This window comes from Neodiprion virginianus, chromosome 3, assembly GCF_021901495.1.
Source record: "Neodiprion virginianus isolate iyNeoVirg1 chromosome 3, iyNeoVirg1.1, whole genome shotgun sequence".
NCBI classification, from domain to species: Eukaryota; Metazoa; Arthropoda; class Insecta; order Hymenoptera; family Diprionidae; genus Neodiprion; species Neodiprion virginianus.
In genome coordinates this window covers 4,805,586-4,826,367 of record NC_060879.1, presented here as the reverse complement: position 1 = coordinate 4,826,367, position 20,782 = coordinate 4,805,586, and the positions used below count along the sequence as shown (strand labels likewise).

The following is a 20,782-nucleotide window of genomic DNA, read 5'->3' as shown; positions in this document are numbered from 1 at the left end:
CAGTTTTCATCGATAGATACAACCGGTGCGATAAATCGTGGATCTGTATTTTAAACCTGGGTGAAATAGAAGGCTGTAAAAATGATTCGTCCCCGCCAAACTGTCAACGCAATCTGCTGAAAAATTTGATTTTTTCAGTCTGTAAGATAAAAAATTTTTCCCCGAAGTGTTGAAAAATTTGATTTCTCAATCGGTAAGATGGATATTTTTTTTTCCCGATATCGTTGACACCATTATGTACATGAAAAATTTTGCTCTAGTTGAAAACATGATGGCTAAATGGCGTTTCTCCCATTACATCTTTATTTCATGCCCAAGAATAGTTGACACTTGGCACTGATTTGTTATTGTCGACTGATAAAAATCGACTTAAGAACACGTGGTATGTATATAATTAATAAAGAGTACAGAAACACCAATCTCTAAAATGGTACCGTAAATAAATTTATACACCAGTTTCCCATACAAGATGTGTAGTAAGATTAGATTAGGCTAGGTTTCATTGCTCCCTTTCTATTTTTAGGTAATCGTTTAACCTACGGATAAATAATAAACAAACCTAAACGCTTGACTCTGACAACGACGGACTGTCAAGCTGAAAATCAAATCCAAAATGCCCGGCTGCAGCGTACCGGGATGCCACAATTCTAGTGCCAAGGGATATTCGATGAAATCGTTTCCAACGAACCTAGCGAGACGATTAGAATGGGCCAAAATGATTGATAGAAAAAATTGGATACCGAATCGCACATCCTGCATCTGCGAGGTTCGATAGTTCAAAGATATTCACTGTTCCTAAGAATTTTTACCTAATTTCTTTCAAACCCTCAGTACATTACACATGCAATTGAAAAGTGGATTCGTAATATTAAGTAATCGCAGGTTCATTTTCCTCCATTTATGTGGGAGAAACCGAGGGTAGACGGAAAACGGAAATTAAGACATAACGCTGTGCCAACAATGTTTCCTCTTCGTTCCAAAAGGGTGAACGCTCGCAACGAGTTAAACAAGAATGGTTTGGAATTAATACCTGGTAGTTCGAAACAAAATCTACCCGTGCCACACTCAATGGCTGAACAATCAGCAGCGACAGAACATTGTGAGGTAAACATTGAGCACAATCCAATCACAATTTACGTTTCTATCAGTTTCCTATTAGTTTTACTTGAAATTAGAAACGCTGTTATTTTCTAGAACAACGTTAACAGCACTAACGATATCAGGACGCATTTCATTGCCAACGAAAATGTTAATGCGATTAAAAATGAAGTACCAACAGTGTCATCTGAAGAAGAGGAAAATGCGGTGATGGACAAAAGTGCAAAGAGAGCATTAACGATGAGTGCGTTTTATCTAAGAAACATGAAGGAAAGATTGATCAAACAACAACGAGAAATTCTGGAACTGAGGCAAAGGCTAAGGAATTCCGAACGTGTCAATAGGAAATTGAAACGTCGGATGGAAGAGCGAAAAATTTGCGCCCAAGAGATTCTCGAGTGTGTTTTGCCCAAGTTTAAATTTTAGTCTTACAAAGTTCGAAAAATTTTCAGAAATGTTGAATTAGTCACTTTAACACTTTACGCGTAATTGAATCCGCCTGAGTATTGGATTTGAATAAAATCCAAGACACTAAAATGCAGAATATAACAAGTACACAACGGTATTTGGTATGCAAGCCAGAAAACAGTTCGTACAATTAGAAGACGGTACTGCGCTGACTAAAAATCAAAGTATTATTAGTGCCTAATGTGAGTTGTCAAGAACTCGTGATCAATGTAGGTGAAGAAATGATTGATTTTAATCGTATCAGCTAAGCAGTGAAAAAAAAATTGTATCTTAATTGCTCATCAGAACTGCCAACAAGGTTCGATTTATAATCAACTGAATACGATTAAATTCATAATCAATTGAATAACGGAGAGAGGAGAAAGTAAAATATAAAGAAAGGAAGAGAAAATAAAGCAAAGCGGTAGCGTGGTGGTCGATGTTCCTCTTCGTCGCGACGTCTTCGAGCGCAGCATCCCTCGTCACTGTGCCCCACGTAAACACAGAAACAAGAAGAAGCGTTTGCTCAGTCAAACAATCACCGATCTAGATCTATTTGCTTGCGACATGTGTTTTATCGGTTTTTAATAGCAGAAATTGTTTTAATATACATCACGTTAGAAGTATATTTATGAATATTGATAAAGTTGAAAACTGGTCGATGTTTGTTTGACGCTGTGGAACGAAAATTCGCTGTACCGACTTAGACTAAACCTGCACACCGATCGCGTTTTGACTACCAAACTTTGTCCGGTATTCTTTCCTGCATTCAACGAACGGATATTGATAAATAATCGCAAGAGCTAAACGAATAAACACGCATTCAAACAATACTCGGCTTAATCCAGGGTTGTTAAAAATTGTTACAAGAAACAATCCAAATCAGGGAATACATTTTGTGATACTTTAGTAACACCAAGTTAATCGTCAGACTTGCATTTTACATTTGAATAAGGCATAGCATTAAAATGTAAAATAGGTATTCCAATCCCGTTTGTTCAAATATGAATATAATAAATCGTTTTGTGTATAATTATTGTGAAATTATTTATGCCATTGATTTTCCTAGATCAGTAAGAACCCTGAATCAATCCACTTATCCTACCTATTCACCTATATCTACCCTATTTCCATTCTCACCAACACACTCATTCGATCCTATATCAATCACACCGTGGTCTGTAGTTTTGAGGCACGAGTAACTTACGTTTCTGGGTTTAACTGTAGGAAGAAAACGGGTTAGTAGACATCCTATCAATCCAGCTACTCATGAATTCGTAATGAATTTAATTATACTTCAAGTATCAAATGTTATATTGTTCACAATGGCTTCAAATTTTCTGCTGTTGAGCATTAATCATTTAGAAATATATGCAATGAGAAAACAGGTGTGAAAAATCTCAAATAACAGGATAGCATTTTCTCAAATTAAATACGATTAAGTTGAGTATAGACTCGACAGCAGCTGCATAATCGTAAATATTCATGGCAAATATTGAGGAAAGAATTCAAATTGACAATAAAAATAATTATACAATTCATCGTATGAGTGTAACATTACCACCACGCTACCGGAGAGAAAGATTGAGGAATAGATAGACAGCAAATATGGTTTGTCTAACTCACCAATTTTGATACTGAAGACTCTTGTTTTCACTTGAGTGAAGCTGACTGCTATGCTGATCACTGGAATCACTTTTCACCGGCTGCTGCCGATTCACATACGAAATATTTTACACATCACACTGTAAAAAGAACAATATTTTTTTATTGAAACTGAATTTTCTTGATTTGAATCTAACTGTTAACTTGATTTCGTAAAAAAGCGCGGACAATCTAGACGCTAAGCAAATTTTTTCGAGAGCCGACAATGTAAGTAATTTTTAATATCTCTGACGGCATTGAATCATCTAAATTTCATTGTAAATAATTTAACCAAAATACTAAAACAAAGAACGGATTACTTACTCAATCCACGAAGATTATTCTGATGTACAGTCACTGTTAGCAGAAATGCCGTATTTTTCGTGCATGATGGAAAAATTGAAGGGGATAGAACTTTTCTTCGATTGCATTATCTAACACAGTGTTGATAAAAATATGGTCAAGTTTAAGTAGAATTTTTTCACTGTTCACATTAGGTATAATTAATAAAACGTAACTGCAGGGATCGAATTATTCAGTGAGCTCGAAGAAACGTACGCGACGCACAAACTTTGTTTCCGAAGGTTAAAAGAACGCGACGATCCGTTCGTTGATCAACAACAAACACAAACAAAACACAGTTCACAGCAAGAATCAATCACTTTAATGCTGCTCGCGACGGAAAAAACATAGAATCAAAACAATAATTGGAATCTGAATCGTTCCGAGAACCGCAGTTCTTTTGTTTATTCGAGCTTGCGACGAACATTTCTATAATCACGACACGTTGCTCGCTGTAGTTGAAATAAACCTTTCACCGGCTGAATTGTGATTTGTTTCTTATTGTTAATTCGATAATTCACTAGAAACTGTATGTTCGATAATGTTTTGAGTAGGTAATTCTGGCGCAGATGAAGAATTTCCTGCTCCGCAGCATCTCGAACCACGTTTGAATCCGACTCAACCACTACTAATGCTGTGATCGCGTGATACACGATTGTCTCTTTTCCTCGCTTGCGACGGTGGCGCTCGAAATGGCGGCGTTCTGTTGAACTACTATCAAACAATTTGAATTCCTTTCCCACGAATTCCGCTGCCGCTGAAATAAGTGTACCTGTTCTACTAAATAAAAATGGAATCGTTCTCGAGGTTTTCGATCGAAAAGCTACAAACTCACGATATACACGATGCGCGATTGTATTTTCCTGAATTTGAATTCGCTTCCCATGAATTTCGCTACGCTCAAATAAGTGTATGTAGTTTATTCACGAAGAAATGTAAACTGTTCCACTGAATACAAGTGGATTACTTCTCGAGATTTTCGATCGAAAAGCTACAAATGCGCTATGTATGCGATGCGAGGTAGTCTTTACCTGAATTTGAATTCGTTGCCCACGAATTTAATATTCACGAATTAATATTCACAAAGAAATTTAAACTGTTCCACTGAATACAAATGAAGCAGCTCTCGAGATTTTCAATCGAAATGCGACAAATGCGCGATTGTTTTTTTCGTTGTTTGCGATGGTGGCGCCCTAAATGACGGTACTCGGCTGAACTATTTTGAAATATTTGAATCCGTTTACCGCTAAAATGGCTAAAATGCTCTCGAATTATTCATTTAATTAAAAAGATTCGAGCTAACGATGAACTAAATTATTTCCGATCCAATTACGTCCGAAGCTTATCAATTTGCATCTAAAAATGGGAATGAAAAAATTATTAAATAAAAAATAAATACATACTCTCTACCGTATACACAAAATCGAACGTAACTTTATATATATATGTATATATATTCATAATTACTAATCGCAACTGATTTCTGGCGAATAAACGAAATAAAAAAGAAAAAAAAATTATGCATAAGCTGTATTAATATTTATTTACAGTTCTCACATTACATGACTTTACAATACCTAAATTGATAAATACAATATGTATATATATATATATATATATATATATATATATATATACGTAATGTGTATAATTTATGTATGTATAATATGTATAATTCTAATGCAATTCATAAATTGTTACACGCTATGTTTTTTTTTTTTATTCGTTTATTCATTTTTTTAAGTACATCTTACGGTACGGGTTTAATTGATTTTCTTGTTTTACTGTATAATATAATATATTGTTTAGTAATTATTCTCGACAACATTAACGATACACATGTGATAAATTTAGCAATAATTGTGTAGTGATAATCTCTGCGGAACACGTTTAAAAACAAGTCAATTCAAACATATCGGTATACATTAGTATTGCGGAAGCAGATTTAACGCACTAGCAAGCCTCGAGCGCATTTCGACATAATAGCGTTGCATAGTTTGAGCAGAGGTAATTGGTTCCTTCGTACCTAATAAAAGTAACTATTATAATCACGTATGGCTGTCTGTAGAATTATTGCAATATTGGCTTGCTCGTCGATTGAAAACTCATGAAGATTTCATCGAGAAAGAATATGCAGAAATTTTCAAGCTTTGCAATGTGCAGAAAAGTCTCGTTACATGATTACAAAAATATTTTGTACCGACAATGTCTGAATAGTTATTACGATTGATTCAGTTTCACTCAGATTTCAAATTAATAAAAAACTAACGCTGTAGATTCGAGAGATTTTGAATTACATTTGAATTTTGCATGATACATAGAAACCGATGGTAACGATTCGTCTGCAGGCGCATGTACATACATACCATTACTATCCCGCATGAACGAATGATTTTAGATATTCATATCATTGAGTCAAAGAGTCGATGAAAACAAGAAATTACTCTTCGCAGATGATACTGTTCCGTAATGGAATTTGAACGTAAGTTTGGGATATAAGTTTTGAATCGTACTTATCATTTAGGGATACTTTTTTAGTCGACATATGTAACGTGTCAAGAACTCCTTGCCTAGATTAACGAACATTAAAATGATGCTAACAATGTGTAACGTGAGATAAGAATATATGTATATCTGATTAAATACATATTTGTTTGTCAATTTGTTTTTTTTTTGTATTTTTTTTTTTTTGTTTTATAGTTTTTTTACTTCACTCCATCGAACGAACGAAGTTTTAGTTTTTGTTATGTATATATAATGTGTACAATATATGAGAATCAACAATTTCAAACTTTTAGTTACGTGAAATCATCAACTTGCAAAATAGTTTACTGTCACTCCGTTGAATAGTGTATATCTATGTATAAATTCTGCCGTCTTACGAACTATAATTAACTATGATTTAAGAAACTCGCAAGCTACATCTATTACAGTATTTCCCTCGGTTTGAACTGTTAGATTCTCTTTCATATTCCACCTTTTCATCATCCTTTCTTCCAATAGACCTGAATTACGTAGTATACTTTATATCGTATATATAATGATGAAATGTACATCTATAAGACATTAACGAAGAAATACGCCATAATAGCATGAGTATATAAATGCAATCACGTATATGTTTCAAACAAATTGTGATTTTGATATACGCATATTGTCATTTTACCCAACGATAATAGCGCTCTGGCTAAAAATTTATTGTAAATTGAGGGTGCGACTTGGTCACAACAATTACACGGTACGGAAGTTTGTGAAAAAGATATCTCGAGAATGTCTTCGAATGTTTTTAGTACATAATAAATCAGAAAAATAGAACAATTTTCTAAGCATAATATTAAGTCTTACATTATCTACAATATCGAGTCACAAATCAAACCAATCGTCTAGAATTTCGTTTCGTAATATTGGACACGCTAAATTAAGTGTTTCCATTATTCAAAATATAACTAATTAATGAATCAACGACCACACCCTCGAACAATAATTACCAATGACAGTGATTTGACGTTCTCAAATTGAAAATTGTAATTCTTGTACAAGGTACTAGAAAAGTATAACTGATATAATAATAATTATTAATGATTGAATAATGCTAGTTATTACGAAAGTATTTTTCTATCGCAGAAAAAATAAACACATTATAACATATTTCGCAGCATGTGGGACACATTCGGCAAGTTTTTTTTTTCATCAATCTATAAAAACGTAAGACTAGTTTAGAATGATGAGAGAGTAATGAACAATAAGTAATCTACTAATACAATTGAAACTTTGGTGAACTATTTTTTTAATTAGTAATACATTTCTATAATATTCTTAGTCTTGATCAGTTTCATTTCTCACTTACGTACCGATGTATTGGTATGTGATTAACGTAAAGTCCCTGCTGATTAAAAAGATTATTAATAAATATTTTCAATTGGCTATTATTGAATAATTAATTGTTTTATAATGGAGTGACTGTCGCACGATTTGTTGGAATACCTAAAACTAAAGCAACTCCATAGAATGTAATCGTCAACAATAAATCCCATAAACACGGATTGTTTAATAGACAATACTTGAAATTATACAGCGAAGCTAGATAGATTATAATAATTACGCAACATTCAATCGGACCGTTGAATAAAAAAAAAAAAATTAAAAAAAAAAACAATTTCTCTTATTTGTTTCTTTTTTTCGTTTGCTTCTCGTTTTGTTGTTTCTTTATTTTTTTTTTTTTTTTCATACCCAGCAGAAAAACTACATTCACTCCGAGTAAGGCATAGCGAGTGTGCTCGCCTTAGTAACTTCGGTAAAGGTGTTTGCTGTTCTGGCAGATTTTAACGTTGTGTAACTACCATTCGGTTGGTCCGTTGGTCGATTGGCCGACCGGTGCTCCTGTGAACGGGTTTGTGGCTACGACCACATTAAATGTTACGGTCAATAATTCAATGCCGTATATGTAGAAAAAAAAAAAAAAAAGAATTTGCAAACATACGTCAATATCCATTCAAAAAAGTTAATTGAATTTGCGAGGCACTAATGGGTGTTATGAAATTTTATGATATCTATTTCTAGCGACAATTTTTAGCTAGCTATACTGGCTATAGCTATATTCGCAAATTCTTTTCCTTTAAATCTACGTATTGCCTAAATCTACAAATACGTATAATTTGTATGTTCATGAGCTTTCATGATTATAAGTTACGATACATAAATTAAAAAAGTGATTTATTGGAAAATAATCATTCGGGATATCTGGTAAGATTACAAAGATGAATAAGATTGCGCAACTTAAGAGAAATTAATGTTAAATTAAGTTAAATACAAAGTAATAATATGAATAACTTGACTTGGTTAAAAAAAATATACATATATTTATTTGGGATCGATACAATGTTAAGATTGTACGACGATGAAACTCAACAGCAGAGGATGGAGGATTGGGGAAGAGTCGTCAGCAGTAAAGCTTACGTAAATGCGATTCTTTTGTTGAAACGCTGGAGGATCGTCGATATTGGAACAGATTGGGAAAAAAATTAAATATTAAATCGAATCGTACAGACGAGTATAAAATAATGGTGAAAAGATAATGAATACATTATAATAATAAAATGGAACGATCACTACGAAATTATGAAATTTTAATTACTTTCTTATATACGTTATACCGTAAGCGTTTCGCTTTAGTTTTACACGGCTATTTTCTGCATTAATTCAACAAATTGCGGCGAGTTAATTGATATAAAAAAATAGCAAAGTATCAGCATGCGGTGTACTTATATAATCAATAATAATAATAACGTACGGATGTCTTCGATTTGATTATGCAAAAGATTTGAATGAATTTGAAGCCGTGTACTTTCACTCAAGATTTTAGTAGTGCTAATCTTCAACTCAATGTAAATAAAATTTTCTGAACATACAGATAGATATAATACCGTCATGATGAAATTTTGATCAGTTATGCCAGGCCGATTTACTTGGAGTTTAAAATTAAGATTGAAAACGCCCTTAGTGTAAACATTAACGTAAAGATTAAAAAAAAAGACGCAAGATTGAAAAAAAAAAGTCCAAATGACATGCGTATTGTTTTAATAATTAAAAATCAATTACATGTAATATTGTGTACAGCATGATGCGCAAAAGGGTAACAATTGACTCATTTCAAAGTAACTTAGTTCCATACTACTGATCAACGATCTTACACGCAAGGCAAAATACACCATCGCGTAATCGCGATTTCTTACATTTATACGAAATGTTATTTGCCTAAAAGCGTAAAAAATATTCAAAACCCAAAACGCAGGCCTCGATTACCTGAAGTATAAATTTATTTACATTGAACGGGTAAATCGAAAGAAATTTTATACACCTGGTTAATTTTCATTTCGAATTCATCATAATCCAATCGATATACTCGAATCGATATACAAGAACGACTGTGAGAGATGAAGTTCGATTGATAATTTTTTTCTACACCAATCACATGATTATCTACGTCGATGTCTCTGACCATTAAAATTATGCATTGTAAATTAATATTATTGACAGAAGCTGATTGAGGATTGCCGTTAACAGAATTGAAAGACAAACAGCGGCGTTGAATAGTTACAAAAGAATTATATTTAAATGTCGTTCATACGATCTGTAGATGAGAGGGAAAGGAAAAAAAACAAGCAAAGAGAAAAACACATTATCGTAAACGAAACTTATTGGCTCAAAGTAAACTGAAAAAATGTATAGTATGTATAATTACGATTATGCATTCTTTATATGCGACATACTTTAAGGCACGGGAAACTAATAAGCGGACGTTAATGGAACTGAAATAAAGAGGAAAAACAAAAAGTCACATCTAGTGCAAAGAAAAAAACATGCATCGCGTGTCTTTATCACTACAATAAACATCGTTATACGCAGAGTGACAAGTAAGTGAAATATCACCCGGTTGACTATCGGCATCCAGCTAAAGAAAATATCACAGATTATAATATTATATATTACAATTATAATATATGTATAAGACTGCAACAAATTATCCTTAAGATTTTTCAATCAGAACTCCCCGCTCAATATTTAATTCATAATAAAAAGATGTTCTTGTGGCTATGTACTCGGCACATACATACAATCAATTCAATTACATGTGGTAAAAAAAAAAAAAAAAGAAAAACGAAAAAATAAAGTTAACAGTTTTGATCTGCGTCAGGAAGAGGAGGACTTTAGCCTTATCGTCGCGCTTTCTGTTCAATTTCATACAGTTTAATGGAATGAATTCACTTAGTTCCGGCCAGCGGCAAATGGACTGACGATTTAAACGTTACCGGCATTATTCAATACTTGTTGCTCTGCGTAAATTATATGACAAATGCGTAGCCCGTTATCGGATTGTGACTATCAGTTGTTACTAAAATAATATTCCTCAGCTTTCAATTGTACAAATGTGTCACTACTGCGTTATGAATTCAAGAACTAGTAATACCGGTCGTGTAGATCACGCGGTCTCCGCCACTGTTAAGGGTTGTATTTTCATTGGCCGTTGTCGGCGGTGGTGGCATTGCGAATATGGGTTGCGCTCCCTGCGAAGCGCCTCCCTGAGGTTGCGCCGTTACAGCATCTTCGTCGCTTTCATCCTCCTATCGGAAAACATTGTTGATTTTTCATTTGTAACACAATGTGTCTGTTGTTATTACCGTTAAAAAATATCGAAAAGAAACGCCGTATGTATATATAATACATCAAATTTATCGATGTCTGTAGTCGCAGCATATTATTCACAGCAGAAGGATGAAAAAGAAGTAGTTGTTATTAATCATTCTTAGAGATCAGCATTGCGACTTTTTACTCTGTTTATTAGATCGCCGATGCTACCATTTATAATCAGAAACAAGTATTTATGCGAGAGGATGCGATTACACGTTGATGGAATTAAGGAACGGTACGCATGCCTTGCTTTAGTGAAATTGAAATACACGATATGCGCAAAGAGAAATTACAATGCTGATGAATGAGAATCAATTATAATTGTATCGAAGTGATTCGAGAAGGCTGAATAATTTGTTGAAGAATGATTAGGAATGGTTTTCAATAACGCATTGAGCGATATTAATATTGTCCCTCAACATTATCGTTGGTCGCAATGGTTGAGCTAAAATAAAAATGACGGCAAGTTAATGATAAAAAAAAAGTATCAAAACTGACGCAGTTACTCGGTATACGCGTTAAGGTATGAAATACAATGAATTTGTACACCACTTGCAAATACAATACCTCGGAAACAGTGTGGAAAACGTAGAGACTTAAAACTGTGATATTGTTGTACTTAGCTAAAGTAATGCGCAGCATCCGGATAACTTACCTTGCGCCCACTTCTCGGCTGGTCGGTCACTATGCCTCCTTCTGCATTCTGGTTCCGCTACAATACAACAACAACATAAACAAAACTTCTATGCTAAAGTGCCTTCAAGATCAGGCTGCACATGCTTGGTAATAAAAATTTGCCCACATATTGTTAAGGTAAGCTTGCTTGCTTCCCCAGTTTATGCAGCCATATGAAATAGATATTGATAAGGGTTCGAGTGATCCAATGGTTATTCGGTTAAATAATAAATAGAAATCGATCGATTCGTTTACGATGCTTAAACCATCTAGGAACAGAGATGATGATAATAATAACAATACGTATTAAAAATAAACGCAAATTACTAAATCTTTACTTATTTATTGGCCATGAGATATTCAATGTGAGACTACAAATGAACCAATGGATACATGAAAGGTGGCAGCTCCTGTTATAAATAAGCTACATCTTTCACTGCCATGCTCAACAACACAGGTGCGACATGAAGGTACAACGCGCGTGCCAAAGAAGATTTACCGAAGCGAACGGCCATCGCGCCGATGACTCTCGGAGCATTAGCTTAAATTTTGATATTAATAATTAGTGAAAACATTTGTCGATTTCTTCTTCACTTGCAACATCTTCTAAAGTTTTCGTCTTTTGCTGAGAGTCATGCTCAAGAAAGCATAATAACGATACTCGATGTCGGCGATGATCATTGGGCATAGCAAACGAACTGAAAACCGATTAACACTGAACAGAAAGATTTGCTGAGCTAAGTAAGAAATTAATGAAAGAAAAAATAGAAGTCAGCGCGTGATAAATGACAGACGGGAAATAGACCATTGCCAATTAATTGACCCTGCTGAAATGTATGTGATAAGCGCTACATTTGATGTGACAGAGACATATGCGTTGCTAAAGATATGAATGCGAGCGTGAAAAAATATCCATTGCATGTTAACAGAAATACTTACCAGAATTTGGAAGACGGGTCAGTTCGAGTCTGATAGATTAAATTCCACAACGATTAGAAATAAAAAAAGCACAGAATTGGGTTGCTGGGATATACAGAAAGTAAGAGAGAATAGTTACAGTCGACATGTTAATGTTACAACGGATGGAAAAATAAAAGCGAAATATGATATTGCGATGCTTACATCGTTCGTAGTGGCTGGAATAGTGCGCATGAATTTTTACCGAATGGCATGTGACGAGAAATTTAAAATTGATAGTAAACATGTGATGAAAGTGATTTTGGAAAATAGAATTTGACGCGCAGTTGAAAAATGAATTGTCCAATAAATTGTGACGATGTCAATGTTCCAATGAATGAGAATATGTTATAGTAGCGATTGCGTTTAATCAACAAAATTAGGGAAAATTTACATTCTTTGACAAGCGACGTGTACAACAGGGAAATTAATTATATCACCAGTGTGAGATAACTTCAATTCTACGTACCTTCTTCCTTTGGTGATTGACGGATGGTCAAGTTTAATTATTACATTACCCTGTAGATATTAATCTGACATTTTCCACACTGTGTTAGTGAATTGCATAAGAACCAAAACGAAAATGCAAGCTAGTTGGTTTATTAATTACAAGATCCAAGAAGAAGAAGAAGAAAAAGAAAGAGGAAAAAAAGAAAAAGAAGAAGAAGCAAAACAGTCTGTGTGACATAATCGTTTAACCAGCGAAAATAAGTTATTATTCTTTGGGATATATCGATATATCATTCATCGTCAATCATGTAAGCCATAATAAAATGCAAACACTACATTGAAAACGTGAAATTTTTTGAGAAAATTCATCAATAATGAAAAAAGACTGACATGAAGTTTATAAACAAATAATTCGGAATTTTTTTGCATACTGAATGAGATGGAAGACGAAAATAGCAAGAAGCAATGCATCGTTGCACGTAAAAAGTTCCTTACACGCGATCTCGGAATTTAATTTCGAGAACACCACCTGTGACAAACTGGTGAAGAATAAAAATAAAAACAAGAAAACGTATTCTTTTTCGCTACAGCCTAACATTCCGCTACTCATAATCATCATTGTGCAAAGCAATAAACAATAAGACAACGAACTGACAATTGCGAAAATCGTGATTAAAATGATATACGAAGAAAGCAAAAAGTATCAACGAAATTAATACTTATGGTAACATGTTCCATAGGTGTGGACATTTTAACGACTTATAACACAATGATGTGTTCATTTGTAAATTACATGTGCCCGACACTGTACATATGTAAAAATTCATAGCGACAGTGTTTATAGAATTTTGCCACATCAAAATTCGCACAATCAACTATCACGTACTAGGAATGTACACATACAGTAATTAGAAGACATTTCTAATACTCGCACATTCAGGACGAAATTTTACTAGCATATAATAATTGTATCAAGTATAAGCCACTTATTTAAGCAACAATGCTCCATTCGTCACTCAATCGAGATGGATTTAATTATATTTTTCAATCTACAAACTGTTGTAAATTTTCTACTGAGCGTCTTTCGAGTATGTCGTTGAAATTTTTTCATTGGACGGTCGTCAGCAAAGAATTATACACACGACTTGCATATTCTATAAATATTATTTTGAAAAATCGATTTGCATACTAGCCAAAAATCAGCGTGTAGCTAATCATTTCTCATGACCATTCAAGCAAAGGTAAAGTAGTGCGAGTAAACAAGAATGGAAGAAATTTGTAGATGTAATAGAAAGGCCGTAGTTATTAGTGATTTTCTTTAATGCGTCAGCATCAAAAGATCAGATTTTTCAAATGATTAATCATAATTTGAATAAAAGGAACATAGAATAATCTTTTTACGCAGTTGTTATGAAAACCATTTTGTACGATATATCAGGTGCACAATGTAAAGACAAACAAGATATTAATTCGGGGTTTTCCACTTTCCAATGTATATCCAAATATCAGAAATACCATCAAATTCTTCGTCGATTCAGCTTAACCATTAAATACTGACCTGTAAATTATGGTAGGCACCGCTGTCCTCTGGTTGCGTTGGTTTACATTTGCCGCAGCAGAAGTTACAGCAGCAGCAACAGCAGCAGCAACAGTAACAACCGGTTATTATGGCACAGACTGCGAACAGGGCCTGAAAAGAACATATTCACAACTTTAACGATGATCGTGAAGACACTGTGGAATTGCAATTCAGCTCTGTTGATTTATCTTATTGCAGCTACTTCGCGCGAGCATTAACCTATTCTCAAATTATACCTTAAACTTGTAGGTTTTAGTAACATCGGTTCTCACCTTGCACCAGCCAGAAGTAACCACGAAATAAGCATTAACATTTTCCTCGCCAAATTGTTCGGCTACATAGAGACCAAGAGAGCCGTAATTATCGTATATGTTGCGTTTTGTTAGGTCCGTGAGGATGGCGTGTGCCCTGTTTATTTCTTTGAACTGAAACAAGATTAGAATTTTAATCATAGAATGATCGTGGAATGAAATAGCACAGAAAAATAAGATGTTGCATATTCTGCTCGATACTTTGACACGGTAATTAAAATTTATTTTACACGTTCAACTGAATCCGAACAGAAATAATTGAATGCAACTTGAGTATGATGGGTGGATGAGACAATTGAGCTTCGTTACCTTATCAGCTGCCTCCGGATTGTTGGGGTTTTTATCTGGATGGAATCTAAGAGCGAGCTTTCGATATGTTTTTTTTATCTCGTCAGGGGTAGCTGTCTTTTGGATTTCCAAGATCTGGTAGAGGGAGTCCCCCGAGGTTCTAGAGTAAATTCACTCTATTAAATAGCATTCTTTAGTCCTGTGCCAACTAATTTGTCGATATAATAAGCAACTTCCGAGAGTCCAGTTGAAAAAATAAAATAATTTTTCATCTTTAAACTGTTTGCGAATTACACCTAAGGCAACGCAAATGTAGAGCCCACATAAGTTTATGGAACATTTATTTATTTAAAAAATCTATCTAATCAGACACGGTATCGTAGAATAAAGAAACCGATGCAATTTGTACCGTACTTGTAAATATTAAAAATCCATTTCTAGAACTAAGATGATAATATAAATATCGTGAATAATGTCAGTTTTAGTATCATTCTGAAAAATAAAATTGTTTAGAATAAAAGTAGACATGAGCTACAATCGCGTGAAAAACGATATTGTCGTCTGCCTTTAACACTTGGATAAAAATTATTGAGCTGATATTCATGAGATAAGAGTATTATTTGGAACAGTTTATTGACAACATAATTATTCATTATCAATCACAAAGCAGCGATCGTCAGAGTTAAATTCTTGCAGTATCAACGATAGAGCGAGGAATTTAATAAAAAACAGATAATCTTCATTGAATTTTGGGTGTGAACTGTAAAAAGATTCTCAGGAATGATTAATTGCTTATAATTAAAATTGTCATAAGTGTGGACGATAGCTTAACTCAAAGACAGATATGACGTACAAGGCAGCGTCCGATACTGGTTGACGAATAATAAAGAGATAAAATAGATGACACATTGGTTTCATAACAATAAGAGGAAGCAAAAGTGGTGAGGTAATTATTAGCGAGATTAGAGCCGTTTGGAAAGTGATATATAATTATCGGCAGAGCCTCTCGAATGTCTTTGGGTGGCAGCAACGAGTGACAGTTACACCCATGGCCAGTTAACCTATAGTTTTCTAGGGCCGATAATTTTCCAATAAAAAATTTCGGTGGCGTTACATCAAATCAAGCGGACCGTCGGAAGAGCGCTAATTTCAGAGAATATTCTGATTAGATTAGATAAGCCTGGGCGCAGGGAAATTCTCCGTAACGCCTTGGGAGACGTCGGATTGAGACGAGGAGGGACGACGAGGCCGTTAAATACTACTCACGACATTTTTCTCCTGTCCATGATCGTTGGTGTTGATACGGATCCGGGGACGACGAACGGCTAGAGGATAATACTGAGTAATAATTCACTCGAAAAGCGACTCTGTTACACGGACATCTTTACATTTGCCGGGAAATACAAGGGTAGCCACCAGGCACCAACTGAACTGAGCTCACAACCCGATTCAATATTTTAGTACTAAATGTCAACGTATCGCTGCTGCTGCTGCCGCTTGTTAACTACAGAAATTTAGCGGCTGCGGACGATCTGCTTACTATCGATCTAACGATTGGATATCTCGAATCCTTAGAACATTACCACTGGAGGGAGTTACCTATTCAATCGACCTCGCGAAAAATTCATCCGAAGTGATGAGAGAGAGTGAGAAAGAAATATTAGAGTCATTCCCGTCTCTCTTGTTCTGCATTTCATTGGCTAAGAGGAGACGTATTGGCCAATCAGGTGTAGAGCACGAGAGACAGATTATAACCAACATATATCTTTCTCTGTTATCTAATAGAAAAGTTCCGCCAGTTGACGTCACGACTGGCGGTTAATGCAAAACTGTTAAGATTCCGAAATGGTATATGCTTCAGTCAACGGGATATTACACGTGAAACGTTGACTACGTTTTTCTGTTCACGCAAAGACAAAATGCGAATACTTTCACTTTTGCAGGCCCCACCACGATTCTTACAGAGCTTAATCAAAAAATTGAAAATTTTTTTATTGAATTCGTGAAATCATGCGACCCAACGCGATGCATGACTCACAATGTTTGCTTATGCATTTATCACACGTGTAGTTAACCTTAGGTTTCGAATGGTCGTTTCCTACTCGCAGTATCAAGGGTATCAAGTAACGAGGGCCAACACTAATCAATTTTTCGTCATAGTCAGAAGGGTAAGGTGATCGTAGCTTTATTGATAGTTTTACCAATTTGACGGAGTTTGCCGATAAAGAGGGAAGCTGGTATGCGTTCCATCGGTAACACTGAGTTTTCTATTGTCGTCTCAAGCATGAAATATAAAAGGATAAAACAATGATGTCGGTACGTCAGTTCAGTATTTTTTAAACGTCCGTAACTTGATATTCAACTTTTATAACACGCCAACTCCCATAAGCATCCAACTCTTTAGTAAAATACAGTTACTCTATGTTCTAAACTGAGTGTAAACAAATCTTAACAGGCGGGGTTCAAAGTTATAGTTCAGAGATCGATATCATATTTATAAACCGCAAACTTATTTTGCGAGAAGATAATTCAACGAATGCCGATTCTAAATACCCATTGCTCTAAAACGGCGTGCGCGTTTATTACGCAATGGGGGTGAAACACCTTTGGACAATTTTAACACCTTTTTGCGAAAGAAAACCGCTGTTTGAACTGCAGGGCAAAACTTTAGCAATTGACTTGAGCTGCTGGATCGTTGACAGTCAAACTGTGACCGACAATGTCGTGCAGCCAAAGATGTATCTTAGGTATGTATATAATGATGAATTTGTGTAGCATTTTCGCAATTGGTTCCCTGACTATCGACGTTTCTCATTTTCAATTGTCCGTTTTCACTTTCGTAGAAACTTGTATTTTCGAACGATCAACCTCCTCCTGCAAGACATTCATCCGGTGTTTGTACTCGAAGGCAAGGCGCCTGACCTGAAGCAAAAAACTATCGAACGGAGAAACGAAATACAGCAAATTAAAAGAACGGGCGCTGTAGCACTGAAAAAGGCTACCGCTAAACGTGGAAGAACTCGATTCAATAATGTGCTCAAGGAGTGCGAGGAAATGCTAAGTTACATGGGAATTAAATGTGTTCAAGGATACGGAGAGGCGGAAGCCATGTGCGCCTACCTAAACGCAGATGGGGTGAGATGAAAATTTGAGGATTGGTTGATCAGAATTTCTTTAAAATAGTATGAAGTGAATCCAATTGTAAATCCTAAGTCCTTGACATCTCGATAATAATTCTTTACAGATAGTGGATGGTTGTGTGAGCCAAGACAATGACTGTTTCTTGTATGGGGCAAGAGTGGTATACAGAAACTTCAACCTCAGTGGAGCTGTCGCTTCAGGAGGAAGTATCGACGTTTATGATATGGAAAAGATTGAATCTGCATTGAATTTAGATAGAAATAAGATGGTAGCGTTGGCCTTATTGTGTGGCTGTGATTACGACGATGGATTGAATGGTGCAGGCAAAGAGGCAGCCTTGAAATTATTTGCACATGTCCGTGACGAAGATATATTAGACAGGTAGAACACTGAGAGTGAAATCTCAATAGGCATCAAATCTGAACAATTCCTGAATCCATGTTCAAAATGAAATTCAACACTTTTACGCAGGTTGAAGAGCTGGAAAACTGATAACCAGTTCGAGACGATTGAAGCTCGATTGGCAAATCCTAAGCATTGCACGTCTTGCGGTCATAATGGTAACGTCAGACTGCACGCAAGAGTTGGCTGCATAGGTTGCGGCACAGTAAAAAGTTGCAGAAATGATTATAAGTGAGCAGAATTGTATGTTAGGATAATTGACACCAAGTAAATTTCCAAATATTTATTAATCGTTGATCTTCAATAGGGAGGAGAAAAAACTGATAATGAATGAGATAACCCTGCGAAAAAAAGCAATTCTCATTGATACGTTTCCGAATCAAGAAATAATAGACGAGTATCTCATTAGGAAAGGTCCGGTTCCATCAAGTCTAGACCTAAAATGGCAACAACCAAAAGTGGTCAAATTTATTGTAAGTATAATTCGAATCATCAATCGCATATACATGCTTATTAAGTGACTTGATAAAATATAAGGTAAAAATTCGAAAATGATGAACATTTTTTCGACAGTTTTTCATGGAAAAAAAGCTGGGCTGGGAACCAAACTACTCGTTTGAGAAATTTCTTCCACTGATGACGCGTTGGCAGCTTGTCAGTCTACCAGAAATAAGTTTAAGACATAGCATAAGTTTCATGAAGTATTCGATCGGTTTGCCCGTATCAAACTTGATATTTCCTGATAGAGTAAAAAAAATTCGCAATATAAAGTCAGTAGCGAGTTACGAAATCATATGGAATGATGCGGAGGGATTTCTCGACGGTCTGATAACTCTGTCGGATGTAAAATCCAGTGAAGAAGATGCCGAACCGCTGAAAGATGATTCCAAAGAGCAAAATCCCCCCGAAGGATTGTTTGTTACAATCGAGCCTCAGAGTTTAGTTGTAAAATGCTATCCTGAGATAGTCGAGAAGTTTGAAGAGGAAAAAGTTGCGAAGAAGAAATCTAAGAACTCCAAAACCAGAGCTAAGACCACCAGCAGAGGCAAACTTAAGGCAGAACTCAACGCTGATACCGAAAAACCGGAAAAGCAGGTTGGCAAAAGGGGGAGGAAGAAGCTCGCTGACATAGTCAATACAAGAAAAATAGACGATTACATAGTGAACAACGTGGTGGAGAGTTTAGAAGACTCGTTCAACAAGATGGAAATTACTCCAAAGCGTCTCAAAAGCGCGCCACAGATCCAAAGAACCAAAGACGCCGAGGTAAACCCAAGAATGAATAACACACTGGACAGAATGTTCGAGAACTTGACTGCTGATGATTTTGCCAGTGAAGGGGAAACGGAACTTGACATGTCTGATATTGTCGAAGAAATATGCAACCGAAAAATTATCGATCTCTATTCTTCGAGAAATAATCACACGTTGAAACCTGAAAACAATAAAGAAAATACGACACCAGACGTATCTCACAATAATTATTCTGATATTTGTACAGCAAAAGGTAATTTTAATTTAGAAAAAGCACAGTGTTATGTTTTCGAGGAACATATTAACGTTTGCCCGATCACTGAGCACGATGTCACAGATGAATTTGCGGACATTGAAAATTATGTTCCATTAAGTCAGCGTGTAAACGAAGTAAAAGGCACACAGTGAAAAGTCGAAGGTCGTAGTGCTATTATTATTCATTTCTTACTTTTTCTGCACTAGTATTAAATACGCTAAAAAAAGGTTGATCATCTGTTGGTGCGGACTTGATGAGAATTGTAAATATAGTATTGTAATCCATTATGTACAGATAGAATATAGTTTACATTATTTTATACATAAAAAAAATGTATTTAATTCTTTCCATTAGCTCAAAAATAGCTGCTTGGTTCTTTCATTCGGTGACGACAATGAATTACGTATCGTGGATATCCACATGAATCGTAGACGCCTGTGCTCAGGCACTGCGGCAATCTAGCATGCTGCTACGTATGCTGGATTGCCTTTCGAAAGTGTGTTAGGCGCATCACGCGATGCCCGTCTCTGAAGAAGTTCAAGATGATTGAACCTAGAAAACGGATAGAAATGATGGAAAATGGATTAAAAACAAATTAAATATATATAATAATACTTCTTTGACTTATTTTATGAACAATCAATTTTATAATAAACTAGTCATTTTAATATATGATTTTGGAGTTTTTTTACTGAATTTTGAGAATTGAATATTTACAAAGTATGGTTCTAAATAAATCATTACCGATAG

General features: G+C 35.2%; 3 protein-coding genes across 7 annotated transcripts; 2 read left to right on the top strand and 1 right to left on the bottom strand.

Annotated features, from left to right (window-relative positions):
* The first annotated feature begins 253 nt into the window (after window positions 1–253).
* LOC124300225 (THAP domain-containing protein 2-like) lies at window positions 254–2,578 on the top strand. Of its 2 annotated transcripts, none has more exons than XM_046754051.1 (4): window positions 254–382; window positions 524–766; window positions 883–1,104; window positions 1,195–2,578. In XM_046754051.1, the coding sequence occupies exons 2-4, from the start codon at window positions 614–616 to the stop codon at window positions 1,522–1,524; spliced, it is 705 nt and encodes a 234-aa protein (XP_046610007.1). In that variant the 5' UTR covers window positions 254–382; window positions 524–613; the 3' UTR covers window positions 1,525–2,578. The 2 variants fall into 2 exon arrangements, with proteins under 2 accessions (XP_046610007.1, XP_046610008.1); XM_046754052.1 differs by having other exon boundaries at window positions 373–430.
* Window positions 2,579–6,168: 3,590 nt separating this feature from the next.
* On the bottom strand, window positions 6,169–16,498 carry LOC124300224 (dnaJ homolog subfamily C member 5-like). Of its 4 annotated transcripts, XR_006907183.1 has the most exons (8): window positions 16,246–16,497; window positions 15,001–15,139; window positions 14,653–14,805; window positions 14,360–14,491; window positions 11,375–11,431; window positions 10,499–10,652; window positions 7,813–7,929; window positions 6,169–7,414 (listed from the first exon to the last, which is right to left on the bottom strand). XR_006907183.1 is itself a non-coding variant. In XM_046754048.1 (7 exons), the coding sequence occupies exons 1-7, from the start codon at window positions 16,263–16,265 to the stop codon at window positions 7,868–7,870; spliced, it is 717 nt and encodes a 238-aa protein (XP_046610004.1). In that variant the 5' UTR covers window positions 16,266–16,497; the 3' UTR covers window positions 6,169–7,867. The 4 variants fall into 4 exon arrangements, 3 of the variants coding, with proteins under 3 accessions (XP_046610004.1, XP_046610006.1, XP_046610005.1); XM_046754048.1 differs by having other exon boundaries at window positions 6,169–7,929; XM_046754049.1 differs by lacking the exons at window positions 6,169–7,414; window positions 7,813–7,929 and adding an exon at window positions 8,371–9,839.
* Window positions 16,499–17,130: 632 nt separating this feature from the next.
* On the top strand, window positions 17,131–20,330 carry LOC124300218 (flap endonuclease GEN). The gene is made up of 7 exons (XM_046754039.1): window positions 17,131–17,147; window positions 17,435–17,726; window positions 17,823–18,114; window positions 18,224–18,501; window positions 18,592–18,753; window positions 18,830–18,995; window positions 19,096–20,330. Exons 2-7 carry the CDS (start codon window positions 17,569–17,571, stop codon window positions 20,182–20,184), a joined length of 2,145 nt encoding a protein of 714 aa, XP_046609995.1. The 5' UTR covers window positions 17,131–17,147; window positions 17,435–17,568; the 3' UTR covers window positions 20,185–20,330.
* The last annotated feature ends 452 nt before the right edge of the window (window positions 20,331–20,782 follow it).

What these genes read in the sequence shown, in the direction of transcription:
- LOC124300224 (XM_046754048.1), bottom strand. Translation starts at nt 16,265, where the DNA reads ATGGACAGGAGAAAAATGTC. An exon ending in ATCCGGAGGCAGCTGATAAG is followed by an intron (nt 14,806 to 15,000) that starts GTAACGAAGCTC and finishes ATCTTGTTTCAG; the next exon opens with TTCAAAGAAATAAACAGGGC. An exon ending in CCGCGTGATCTACACGACCG is followed by an intron (nt 7,930 to 10,498) that starts GTATTACTAGTT and finishes ATGTGGTCGTAG; the next exon opens with CCACAAACCCGTTCACAGGA.
- LOC124300218 (XM_046754039.1), top strand. Translation starts at nt 17,569, where the DNA reads ATGGGGGTGAAACACCTTTGGACAATTTTAACACCTTTTTGCGAAAGA. An exon ending in CCTACCTAAACGCAGATGGG is followed by an intron (nt 18,115 to 18,223) that starts GTGAGATGAAAA and finishes AATTCTTTACAG; the next exon opens with ATAGTGGATGGTTGTGTGAG. An exon ending in GACGAAGATATATTAGACAG is followed by an intron (nt 18,502 to 18,591) that starts GTAGAACACTGA and finishes ACTTTTACGCAG; the next exon opens with GTTGAAGAGCTGGAAAACTG.
- LOC124300225 (XM_046754051.1), top strand. Translation starts at nt 614, where the DNA reads ATGCCCGGCTGCAGCGTACCGGGATGCCACAATTCTAGTGCCAAGGGA. An exon ending in GCACATCCTGCATCTGCGAG is followed by an intron (nt 767 to 882) that starts GTTCGATAGTTC and finishes AAGTAATCGCAG; the next exon opens with GTTCATTTTCCTCCATTTAT. An exon ending in CAGCGACAGAACATTGTGAG is followed by an intron (nt 1,105 to 1,194) that starts GTAAACATTGAG and finishes GTTATTTTCTAG; the next exon opens with AACAACGTTAACAGCACTAA.